General features: G+C 26.9%; 1 protein-coding gene across 1 annotated transcript; it reads left to right on the forward strand.

Moving 5' to 3' along the window:
- Window positions 1–1,563: 1,563 nt before the first annotated feature.
- Crm (cramped chromatin regulator) lies at window positions 1,564–9,326 on the forward strand. The gene is given in 8 exon segments (XM_074239888.1): window positions 1,564–1,787; window positions 2,115–2,377; window positions 4,631–5,671; window positions 5,674–5,888; window positions 5,958–6,284; window positions 7,555–7,920; window positions 8,852–8,965; window positions 9,051–9,326. Coding segments are annotated over 7 exon segments (2,376 nt in total). The 5' UTR covers window positions 1,564–1,787; window positions 2,115–2,187; the 3' UTR covers window positions 9,174–9,326.
- Window positions 9,327–13,437: the final 4,111 nt, after the last annotated feature.

The following is a 13,437-nucleotide window of genomic DNA, read 5'->3' on the forward strand; positions in this document are numbered from 1 at the left end:
TAAAATATAAATTATGAATCAGTTAAAAATAAATATTTAATGTAAATAAATAGTAAATTATAATTGAAATTTTTTTGTGATATTTCAAGTTGGAAATAAACTCGTTGAATTTTAACAAACTTAAAAAATTTAATCTATTAATAAGTTTTTCACCTCAATTTCTATGCTTTTTCATTTTTTTAGAGTTTAAAAATATAATTAAAATTTTTACAAGCTTAAAAATCTGAATGTTCTTTTCGGACGCAGCTTTGCAGGATTTACTGCCGTTTTTAGTACACCAGATAAATAAATTAAAAAAAAAAATGTTGAGAAATATGACACTAAAGTTGGCAGACATTAAAAATTATTTAAAAATTTTATAACAATGCAATTGTTATAAAAAAAAATTGAATTAAAAAATTTCGGATGTGAAAGTTAATAAAAATTACAAGTTAAAATTTTTTGAAGTATTTTTTTATTGTAATTGATTTGTTATTAAAATTATTAAAATTGACAGCTAACGGCTAACTTCAGCATTATTAAGAAATCTAAATGTAATTAAATAAAAGTTGATAAAAAAAACTTCTAATTTAATTTTTTTTTAGTAAAATAAAAAAGTCGTATAACTGAAAATCATAAAAATAAAATTTTTGTTCAATTTTTTACTGATATCCAATGATATTAAAGTTAGCTGTCACTTGACCAATTTTTAATTTTCTTTAACAATTAAATTAATTCTAATAAGTTATTTTTAATTTTTTAAAATTCTTACATGTCAATTTTTTTTTGCCATTATTTATTTGTCAACAAAAGTTCTAAAAATAATTAATTATCTGCTAAATTAATTTTCATCGATATACATGGAATGAGTAAAGTTGGAAAATTCTAAAAATAAAAAAAAATTAAGTTAACTACTTAATCAAATGTTAGGGTCAGTTTTTAAAACGATGTTTTATTTATTGAAATCAAGTTTTAACATAGAAAACATTTTTATCTCAACAAAAAATATAGTATGAAAAACTGACCTTAAAAATAATTTGTTTTATTAAATCTTCAAAAAATGTAACCAAGTCAATTAACAACTTATTGACTTGTAATGCGAATAGTTTTTAGAAATAAAAATACGGTTTAGAATTATAATGCTGAAGTTAGCCGTCAGCTGTCAATTTAAAAAATTTTAATAACAAATCAATTATAATAAAAAAATGCTTCTAAAACTTTTCACTTGTAATTTTTATTAATTTTTACATGTGAAACTTTTTGATTAATTTTTTTTTTAATAATTGCATTATTATAAAATTAAAAAATAATTTTTAATGTCTGCCAACTTCAGTGTCATTTAGAATTAATAATCACTTACAAAGTTTCAGTGCGATGAAAAATAATTACTACAGCGTTTTCGTATAAGTGCGATAGTAGTTAATTGGCTCAACTGAGTAGTAAATTGAAAAATCTAATGAATTCGGTTAAAAATTCAAATTTAAATATTACAAATTAACTTGATATAATAGATGGCGTGTTATGATCATTTTGGTGTGAAGGAGAAAAAAGAGAAAGATAGCTCAAAGAAATGAGTAGGATAGAAAGCAAATAATCGTGAAGTTTTGACATCTCAAAAAGATAACCTCTGTATTCTATAATTATAATTGTATTTTTTTTTTATCAAAAATACTGTTATAATTGGTGAAGCTAATAATAGCTAATAATCTTAATTATTGTATAAGCAATATTAAATTTTGGGCTCAACCCCAGAATTGGATGACAATTACGTTAAATATTGACCATAAACCGACGTAAATTCTGTTAACGTGAGTAAAATTTTTTTTTTTTTCTGAATTGAATACAATAATTTTTATTCATTCACAATGACACTGAAATCATCAGATACTTTGTTCTTTTTAAATTTCACTTATCAACTAAATTCATTCTAGAAAAGTGTATGTGAAAAAAATTGCATTTATGATTTATTACAATTTCTACACCTGAAATTTTTTTTTAAATTTTTGTCGGACATGATTTATTTGTTTCAAAAATTCTAAAAATAATCAAATGTCTCTTAATTCCAATATCATTCATCCATGATGTATTATTACAAGAACATTCACGGAAAATAGATTTTTTTTTTTTTTTTTAAGATGAAGGAGACGATTACTTAAAATTTGATGGATTTCTATTTCAAGTAAGAAAGTAAAGTATTAAATATAAATAATGGACAAAGACAAGGAGAAGGAAGATGATTCAACGAGCGCAATTGGATCAGCAAAAAAAGATGATACAGTATTAACTTTGGACATAAAAACAGCAGTTGATGCGAAAAATTCACAAGCTAAAATAGTCCGAGGAACTAAAAAAATTAGAGTTGATTCTACAGATTTTAATCAAATCTCTGACAAAAAAGGTGATCATTATTAAATTTATAACCATTACATTTTAAAGTATAGATTTTTATTCATAATCCTGAAAATTTAAACTCTCTGGCAGCAGTTTGATTTTCTGAATAAGTTGTACAATATTTTAATGAAATATTTCTAAAATACACACACAAAAATTTCCGTATCTACCACAGATATTTCAAAATGAAGAAACATTTTCTGGTCTCCTAAACAAATGGAAATTTCCAAAAATAGCACTCTGACATTCGATAAATTATTTATATATTTACTTCCTAGCAGAGCACTTTTTTTCAAATTTCTATTTAATATTGAAAAATTTGATTTTAAGTTTTCATTTACTCTACAAGGGCAATAAAGATGATACGGTTTTTCTCAATATATGAATAGAGAAACAATTGGGAACGGTTCTTCAATTAGCAGATATCCTACAATACTGCACGTCTCAACGCGAAGCATGAGTAGTGCTTTACTCTCACTCTTTCAAGGTCAAGCTATTATCTCGGCTTAAATTGCTTTTATTCGAACTTTTTTGCATTTTGAGTATTAAATAAGTGGACTGAGATCAACAATGACACTTTTTTATGACAGTAAATATTTTAAAAAACACTATTTTTTCTAGATAGTATAAAAAATACCGTTGTTAAAAAATATTTCTGTGGACGCCGGGTTGTCTGTATGTGCGGATAATGTATGTGGTCTCGATAACGCCCAAAAAACTTAACTTTTTGCGTCCACTTTTTTTTCATTCGCTTCAGTATGATTCTGAGAAATAGCCTATTCAAAATTATCGTCTAATTCAATGTAATTTAATTACAAAATGAATAAATACAGTTCAATCTTCGGCTACACATGGGCGCTTCCGATCATCTCAGTTTTATATTATTTTAATTTTTTTTTTTGTGATGAATGAGCGTTGAGACGTGCACTTTTGAATTTTCCAAGCTTTTTTTATTTTCCTTTAACAAATGAATCAATACATGCATTTAGAGCTGTATGTAAAATGTTCTTTTAAACTTTATGATAATTTGTTTCGTTTTGAAAAATTCTAAAAATTATTAGATGTCTGTTTTCGGTATCAACTTGATATGTACATATTTAAATCATTTTTTTCACACTAAAAAAAAATTAACATGATTCAATAGATAGATAAATTTGATCCTAGAGCCGTAGCTTCCTCCAACCAAAAATACAAAATTTTATATGGTACTGTGTTTTACATTCTGATAATATCGGTAATATTACACAATACTCCTAATAGTAGATTTTTTACACTACAGTTCTGATGTATTTTAGTTATTTTCTATGATGATGGATTATTGAGATCACCAATAGTAATAGTAATTACATCAATTTTCATTTTTCAAGAACAATTTGAAGCATGCATTCTTGAATTCGCCAAAACTTTCAACTGTCGTTATACCAGCTACTAATCGGTTCCAAATTAATATTTCTCTGAAAGCAGTTTGGTGCTTATCAATGTAATTTTTATGATTTATACATCTAATAATTTGATCATGCACACATCTCTCAAATGCTTTCGACAAGTTATATAAGAATGAAATCGGTTTATAATCTTCATGGTTGGAAGCATTTGGTTTTTTTGGAACGAGTGGGACATATGATAGCTTACATTTTGCCAAAAATACTCCAGTAAGCAGTGATTTATTAAACAATTCTGTAAATAACGGTAAAATAATTGACAATATACACTTATATGTCTGGACCTATCAAGTTCGATGTTAGTCTCATAAGAATAGAAAAATTCTCGAAAAGTGCATAAACTAAGAAATTTTTCTTGGTTTGAGTAAATTTTTATTGATTCAAGACATCAAAATTCTCTAAAATAATTTTCTTGCTTCAAGATTATTTCTCTTGAATCAAGCTCATTTTTTTCATCATCGTAATAATTCAAAATATTAAGATACAATAAAAACATTTATGATAAAAAATTGTACAATAATGGCAACTCTAAAATTTTCACTATAAGATTTCATCAGTAAAAACTCGAAATATTGAAATTCTTTTTATTTATTTCTATACCACTATTTTTATTTATAAGTGAAAAGCTTGAAACTATTTTTATCAAGATCTAGCCCTTGTATTTGTATTTTTAATATGAATTCTTTTCTGGTTCTTTTGTTCGCATAAATTAAATAAATACACAACTTTGATTATTAAGTTATTGTTAACACTTATCGTCAATTGTTATGTATCCATTTTTGCTTTTATTTAAAACAACAATATTATATTCTTTTTAGATAACAAAGAAGATGAAGGTGATGCAAAAATTGGTAAATCCTTAAAACGTGAAAGTGAACGATGGACTTTAGAAGATAAAAATACATTTTTTAAAGCAATTAATGAATATGGAAAAGATTTTGATGGTTTGCAAGGATATTTTTTAAATCAAGGAAGAAAGAAAGGTTCGTCGGATAATATGATCAAAAATAAAGAACAAATTCGACATTTTTACTATCGTACATGGTTAAAAATATCAAAGCACTTAAAATTTTCGGATGATTTGAAAAAAACATCTCAAGAAATTTATGGATTAATCAATTATGGTGAATTACGTCGTAAATTACCGCGTATACATGAGAAATTTTTACTTAAATTGAATGAATTAATTTACTGGGGCTCAACACAAGTTCGTTTACGTGGCAAAACAATGCGGATAAAAACACCGATATGTCGTGCTTTAAGAAAATTAAATCAACTTGAAGATTGGCAAGAAGAGATAAAATTACCGCCACGTGTTACTGTTGAGCTACGACCAGGAAATAATCTAACATGGTGGAAAGTTCAAGCTAATGCTATGAATCCTCGAGTAAGAACATTGGTACCAATTCAGCGTCGTTTATCTAGCTTATTGACATTTTTACAACAACGATGGCAGCCTCTGAAATTTAAACCATCTTTAAACATCGACGATGAATCTTTTTATGATAAAAAATATAATGACAATGAATTGCTGCGAGTTACACCAATTGAAGGGGCTAAAATATCATTACCAATGGTTAATCTTGGTGAATATTTAACTAGCAATAGTGTCTCATTGAATTCTTATGAGCAACGTTTAAGTTTAAAAAGTTCTCGTGAAGAACTATTAGGTTATGTTCAACAATTTAAAAGCGTTGGTAAAAAAACTATTAAGAAAAAAATAGATAAAAAGGTATTGAATTTGAGAGGCGCTGGAACTGGAGGACCCACTGGAGGAGAAGACCACGATAAATTAAATGATAATAATAGTGATTTAGATAATTTAGATACACATCTTAATTGTATAGACAAATCGCTTTTTCTAGTCATAGTGATAAAAACGTTGGAGATTCTACTGTAAATAGTAATATTAATGTCGGTTTAAATAATAACAATAATAATAATAATAATAATAATAACAATAATTTAAATACTGAACCTAATCGGTTTCCGGGCCGTGAAACAATTGATCGTATTCGAATGGGATGGAATATCGAAGAAGCTAACACTATTACCATAGGAGATTTATTCTTGATGGTAAGTTATTTCTTGATGCATCAAATGCAATTATTTGCTTGTTAACTTATTTATTTTTCATGTTAATAGTTTGGACGAGAATCAAAAATAGTCTTAGATTACTGGTGGGATAGTCCAAAACAAAACGATAGAGAGGCAAACGACGGCTCACCGTTAAGTAAAGACTTTAAAAAACAAGATGAAAATATTTGTTTTGCTTTACAAAAACTCTTGTCAATTGCTAAGCACAACTATGGTAGTAATAAAGCTTTTGACAATACGTCAAGCAGCAATGAAACAGTAGTATCATCTAGAATGCCTTCAACTAAGGACTCAACATCAGGATTTAGGAGGCCATTGATTCCACAAGTTTATCATAAAACTAACAGTCATGAGGCATTTAAAACTCAATTGGATGTGAGTAATTTATTTTTTTTTCTTTTTTTTTTTTGTGTATTTTTACATCTCTTAATAACATTCATATAATTTTGAAAATTTTTTTTTATGAAAACAAATGCCTTATTAAGTCATCGCAATTCATCAATTTATTTAATGAAATTACTTCTTATTTTTTATAATTCTGATATTTATCAAACAAAAAACAAACAATAATATTGTCATCAAATAAAGTATTCTAAGTGCATTATAGATTTAATCTCCAAAAATTTAGACTTTCTTTGAGAAAAACATGGGAATATTTATTATTCGCTTTCAATATGATTTTTCGTTATTTCATTATTCAAAAAATTTTTCCGAGAAAAATAATTGTATCTAATGTGTTCAGTATAAAATTTTGTATTTGTTTACATTTGCGGCTCCGATTATTCTCGGCCGTAAAATATTACTAAAATAATCTATTCATGTTTTGTTCTCCACCGGGGCAGATTCATAAAAAAATTCGAAAGAAATATTCATTTGGAAAATGAGTTTTTCAATTACTTGTTTAACATTAAAAATAGAAATATACTTATCTGGTTTTTCCTTCAAATTTTTTAAGTATTAATTTTTACAGTGTCATGGTAAATTATTTTCTTAAGGACTAAAAAAAAAAAGAAATTATAAAAATGAAAAATCAATTATTAATTTTTGATGAATTTTTCAAAAATTTGTTCCTTTAACAGTTCACTTCAGAATTTTTTGAATTTCTATCAACGATTCATCGGTTATGTAATTTTTCAATAGATCAAGACAAGTGTAAAATGTATGAAGGCAAATAATTCTGTTTAATATAATTTAGGCCATAGTAATCTTGAAGAAATATTGTATCAAAAAGCATTGAGTGATCTTTTTTCGATTCGTAGTTACATTATCTCTTAAATTTTTCACAACTTCTCTGGAAAAATACTGCCCAGTATTTGATGTTTTTTGTTAAATTAATACATTCACCTATATTTGCATTTCCAAATATGACTTACACAATTTCAAACATCATATCGAGTTTTCGAAAAAAATAACGCTGTATACATTCAAAAATCCATAAATTTCTAGATTTATAAAAGACTTCTAGAGATTGAAGTATTTTTTTATGTGTATTGCTATAGCTATTGTTACTCGTGAATAATTACTTAGGAACATGTTCTTAAATTAAATTTTTATAGGTACTCTGTTACATAAACGAACATTACAGAAGAGTTATTTAGATTAAAAGAATGAGTTTAAATTTGATGACTTTTATTGATGTTTTCAGAAATTTACCACAAGGTTTTGCAAACGTGGCCGCACAGTGAGGCAACGGAATCTAATAGTGCAGCGTACAGTTCCGTTAATTGGTAACATGAGTTGTGAAACAAATGAAACTAATGATACAAATAAATTAAATCTCAATGTCTCACAAAAAGTTACTGAATATTCTAAGGATAATAATCCTAATGACATGGGAGTTGAATTATCAAATAAAAATCAAAATATGGAGACGGATAATTTATTACCATCGTTTAATGAAATTCCTGCCGGTGATTCTAATAATGATTTATTAGTACAGCCTTCTAACTCCATAATCACATCTGCAACTCAAATTTTGAAAGAAGGAGAAAGTCAATGGCTTAACAGTGAGGTAGTTATATAATTTTTATGTTTCTTCCCGCTAATTCCATACATAGGCGTTTAAAATTGCACTTATGACGTTTTTGAGGTCTTCGAGCTCAAAAATACAATTCACGGGGTTATTCTGAGCTCTCCGAGCTCAAAGAAATAACTTTTCCATGCTTTTGAGCTCTCGAAGCTCAAAAATCTGATAGAAGTTTCATAGAACACTATTTTTGAATTTTCAAACCGCAATAACTTTTGAATGAATCAACTTATTTTCATACGGCTGACGGCATTCGACGCATTTTTGAGCCTCATAAAGAATCTAAGTTTTAATTAATGGAATAAGAAATTTCGGAGTAATTCCGAAAAAACACCTTTTTCGGTATTCTTTCGTTCACGATATCTCTGAACGAATCAACCGATTTTGACCGGATTAGCGCGATTGATGTGGTTTTTCAAGATTAAGAGCTGATTAGTTTTTTAAGTTGATCGATAAATCCGTTTAAAAGTTATTCCAAAAACACAACATTTAAAAAAAATTTTTTTTTTTAGTTTTTTTGAGATTTTGAGATGAGAGAACTCTGGAACGTCGTTTGGTAGGTTTCGATCGGTTTAATCGTTCAAAAGTTATAAACGGTTCACACACACACACACACACACACACACACACACACACACACACACACACACATACACACCACATAGTGACAACATCGCAAGGGTAGTCAAGTAAGCTACCTGTGTCTTTAAAACGTCGAGATCTAATACAAACTCGATTTTTGCAAAACGGAGTAAAACTAATCACTTTCTGATTTTTGAAAATCTTCGATTTTCTTAGCGGACAGTTTAAGTTACTTAAGTTAATTTGAGATAAATTTTATGTCCAAACTTAAGTTAAAAATTGAAAAAAGCATTGATGAATCTTAACTTGAAAATTTTTCACTTTCATACCACAGGTTGCTGACTATTCTCTAAGTAGTTATTTTCTCGGTCAACTTGAATCACCCTTAAAAGGATCGCAAAGAAGTCAAACAGGAAGTCAATTAGAGTTGATGCGACCTTCATCTGATGTAAGAAGATATTGTTTTGTTTAAATAATTTTTTTTTAATATATTTAGATACTTACATTTAAATTTCGAATGTACATTTTTATAGGTACTCAGTCAAATGCAATGCCTAATGGTAGAAAATAGTGTAGATTACATGGCTAAATTTGCTAACTTGGCGTCGCAGATTGCATCTAATGATCAAAATATAAATCAAAATATAAACAGATAAAGAAAAAAACAAGCAATCTCTCATACAACTCTCGACAAAATTTTAGTGCTTTGTATTATTTATGTGAAAAATTATTTTACTATTTAACACGTAAGAATAATTTTTATCAGTATTTTTATACTTTGAATATGAACAATAAAAATATGAAAATATTTTACATTGCTAAATGACATAAAAAAAATATATTATATATATATATATATATATATATATATATATATATATATATATATATATATATATATATATATATGTTGTAAATTAGAAGTTAAAAGACAGCTGATCCGCAAACAATTGATCCGGGGCAATTCGAAACGATAACATTCTTCATCAGGGTAAAATGAATTTATAATGACCTATTAATTATCAATAATATACTGCAATCATTTCTGTAAAATACTTAAATAAAAAATTTTGTCATTTTTTTGCGGATCAAACATCATGAAAAAATAGTCTGCGAGTCAGCGGTTGCGTCACTGAATTGGGTTGGTATTGCTTAATTGATATTCACTATAAAATTAATTGGATAATGTTATTTATTGATTACAACGAACCTCAGAAAATACCCAATTACTGTGAAAAGATGAGCCCTTAATATTAATATTAAGATTATCCTCATGCCATTTTTTTAGTTCCCATAATCTGGGAAAAATTTTTTTTGCTTCTTCTGATTTTTGTACCGTTTAAACGATTGATTGATTTATAAATCACTTTCCTTATCTTTATAGAGAATTGAACGCTCTACAAAAAAGGTACAATAAAATTTTTTGATTTGTTCACGCGTTCAAAAGTTATTCAAGATCAAAGTTCAATTTTTCAAAAATTTGAATTTTATAAACTATAATCAAAACTGTTGGTTTCAGTTTCAAAATAAGGATCAAATTTTTTGTCAAATCTAAATTGGACTTCTAATAAATGTTGACCAATAATTATTTTTTTTATTTAATCAAATAAATATGATGCTTTTAAGGAATCTCTTTGCAGAATTTGACCTAAAATATTTATATTAGGTTAAAATATCATGTTGATTCCAATTCAAATGCAAATATTTCCAATTAGTTTAAAAATAAAAGCAATTTAAAAATTTTCAAAAAATTCATGTTTTAACAGTTTCTGTCGTGGATAATTTTTTAATTAAATGGCTTATCGAATTTTTATAAATTGCATTTTAAAGCCCATTAAACGAACTTTCATTTTCATGTCATTTTATTTTCCTAGACTGAAGATAACCTATTTATCTATAGATATTTAATAAAATTTTACTATTGCATTTGTTTTAACTTAGTGAAAAGGGCTTCTATCAATGTGATTGAAGTAATTGTATTATTTGTGTTGTGATTTTATCTAAGTAGGAAATTTTCTTCTATTTCGGCTGCCGAAGGATCTCTTTTTCAGTGTACATATTTAGGTACAACAAGAAATGGTAAAAAAGAAATGCTCGAAATATTATTAATCAGAATAACACTGAAGTTGACAGATATTAAAAATTTTTTTAGAATTTTATAGCAATTAAATTATTAAAAAAAAATTTAATTAAAAAGTTTCACATGTGAAAATTAATAAAAATTACTAGTGAACATTTTTAGAAGCATTTTTTCATTGTAATTAATTTGTTAAAAAAATTTTTTTAATTGACAACTGACCGCGCTAACTTCAGTATCATTAATCAGACTGAATCATCGGAGTTATTTAAAAAAAATAGTTTTTAAACATGCTTTATGATATTCTCCGAGCGAATCAACCGATTTTCATGTGTTTCATACAGCATTCAACGTGGTTTCTTATAGTTAATAGCTAATTAAATTTTGGAATTGACTGGAACAGTAGTTTACAAATTATTCTAAGAATGTATTTTTTTGAAAATATCAATTTTGAATTTTCTCAAGCTTGGAGTTCAGCTTTCATAAAATTAAAGGGCAAGAGTGCCTTTGCGGATGTTGCCACTACGTTTCAAGTCGCACAAACGCCATCGCTAAAATAGTCTAAATAGCTTCCCCGGATCTCATAACATTGAGATCTGATAGGGTAAGTGTGGATATTACTGCGGGTTTTTTTATTTAAATTATAAATAAATCGTACTTGAGCTTTTTGAATAAAAAAAAAATTGTTTCTTGTAATTGAAATCTTCAAGAAAATATTAGCATAGTAGTTTTACACGTACAACAATTATTCAATTTGTTATTAATAAATTAAAATTAACTGGATATACAGATAGTAAACTATAGCTTTTTTGTGAGTTTTTTTACGAAAAGAGGTGCTACTAAAAGATCTTTTTCTTTACATAAAATGGTTCAAATTTAAAATTTTTTGTATATAAAAGGAAGATAACCATTCTTTAATATCAATTATGCATTAAAAGTTGAATTTTGATCAATTAATATTATTTATTTAAGGACGCAGTAATTGGTACCAAAAAAATGAACATGCTTGTATCCCTAATTCAGAAAGATGATTTGAAATGATTACCTCCATGTTAATTGTATATCTCATATGTTATTGTATATATTGTATATGTTATTGTATATCTATATAGTATTCAAATCCGATACTTTTAAATCATTTCAAATTAGATTTCTTAATCAGGGATAACTGCGAACGTTTTCAATAATCTGCAGTAATAGAAGCACCTCTATTTGTATGCATTTGTACCAATTACTGCGAATGTAAAATGCATATATTCTGAATTCAAATGAAAATATTGCCTGTCAATTGACAGTTCAAGTTGCCCTCTAAATGTTCTTAGTTAAAAGTAATGATCTTAAAAATAAATTATCAACAGAAATTGATAAGAAATAAAACAAATGAATCAAAGTTGTTGAAAAATACAAGCGGTCATTATAATAAAGAATTTATTGTGTTAAATTAAGCAGAAAAACTTTCAAACCAAGAAATTTTTATTAAATTAAATGAATGTAACTTTATTTAAAATTTTTTCTGATAGATTTAAAAAAATTCAAAATGATTTAAGCTAATTTTTTTAATTACTATAAAAACTCTGCTTGTTATGTTATACACTATTATTCCGATCATTATTATTAATTGATATGAATTCAAATTATTTCAGAAATACGTTTTTCTAATCCATTCATTTTATTAAACAAATAATTATCTTTCAAACGTATCAAAAATTTATTATATTATTTTTAGAAATGAAACTTTATTGTAACTTTTGTGAAGTTAGCAACCTGTTTTTTTTTTTTTTTTTTTTTTTTTTCTATCGGAAGGTGGAGAAAAATGCATTTGTGCACATCTGAGATAATATGATCTAGGTTTATCCAGATAGTGTAAGACTCAAGTATTAGATACTTACTACTCACTAAACAAACCCCCTAATAATGTGTCCGATAGATTGTACCTGTTAGCAGGTAGCACTTGTTGGCAATGTATTCGATACAATCGGTTGCATTTGAAGATCATTACCACGCGAGGATTAGTAAAGTGAACAGTTGTCCTGATCTTATTAAAAATCAAAAATTGCTACCACGGATAGTACCATATATATGATGATAAAAAAAGAAAAAATTAATTATATCGCCACTAGACATTTAATTTAATATATGAGCTTTTATATTTTGAGTAAAATGAAATTTAACTTAATATTTGTATTTCAATAAAAGCTTTAATTGTTTATCACTGTGACCCATCATTTTTATTTATTATTATTTTACAAGATTATGAATCTTAGTTATAAGATGAGTTTTATCATATTAAAAAATTAACTATCAGCTAATCCATGCAAAAAACTAATAATTGATGTTAATATGTTGATTCCTAATCAAGTTGTTGAACCGAGGACTAGAAGATGATAGAGACCTGGTATAATCACCGTTCTCAAAATAAACAGCCGTTGTTGAGGCTTAAGTGGAGTTTTGGTTATAATGTCTAGCTCCTTTTTGAGTTTATTTAGAGGAGATGTTTTGAGTCTTCCTTTCGGAGTGAAAGGGACTCCCAGGTATTTCCAATCATCAAATCTTTTCAGTGCTGGTATTTTATTATTGTAGCATTCAAAGGTTTGTTTTGTATCCACTACGACCTTCTTTTCTTTTGCGACCGTTTTAACTGCGACCGTGGAGCACTTTGACACATTGACTTGGAGACCACACTCGAGCAAGTATTTTGCCGAAATGTCGAGTAATTGCTGTAGACCAGTTGATGTTGAGGCAAACAGTACCAGGTCATCTGCGTATCCAATTGCAATGATGATGATTTCACCAACTCTTATTCCAATTTCCTTGGGGAGTTTGGAAAGGAGTCGGTCGATTAC

Source organism: Cotesia typhae, unplaced genomic scaffold (assembly GCF_013202065.1).
Source record: "Cotesia typhae breed Kobodo isofemale line unplaced genomic scaffold, CoteBio_Ctyphae contig_26, whole genome shotgun sequence".
Classification (NCBI taxonomy): domain Eukaryota; kingdom Metazoa; phylum Arthropoda; class Insecta; order Hymenoptera; family Braconidae; genus Cotesia; species Cotesia typhae.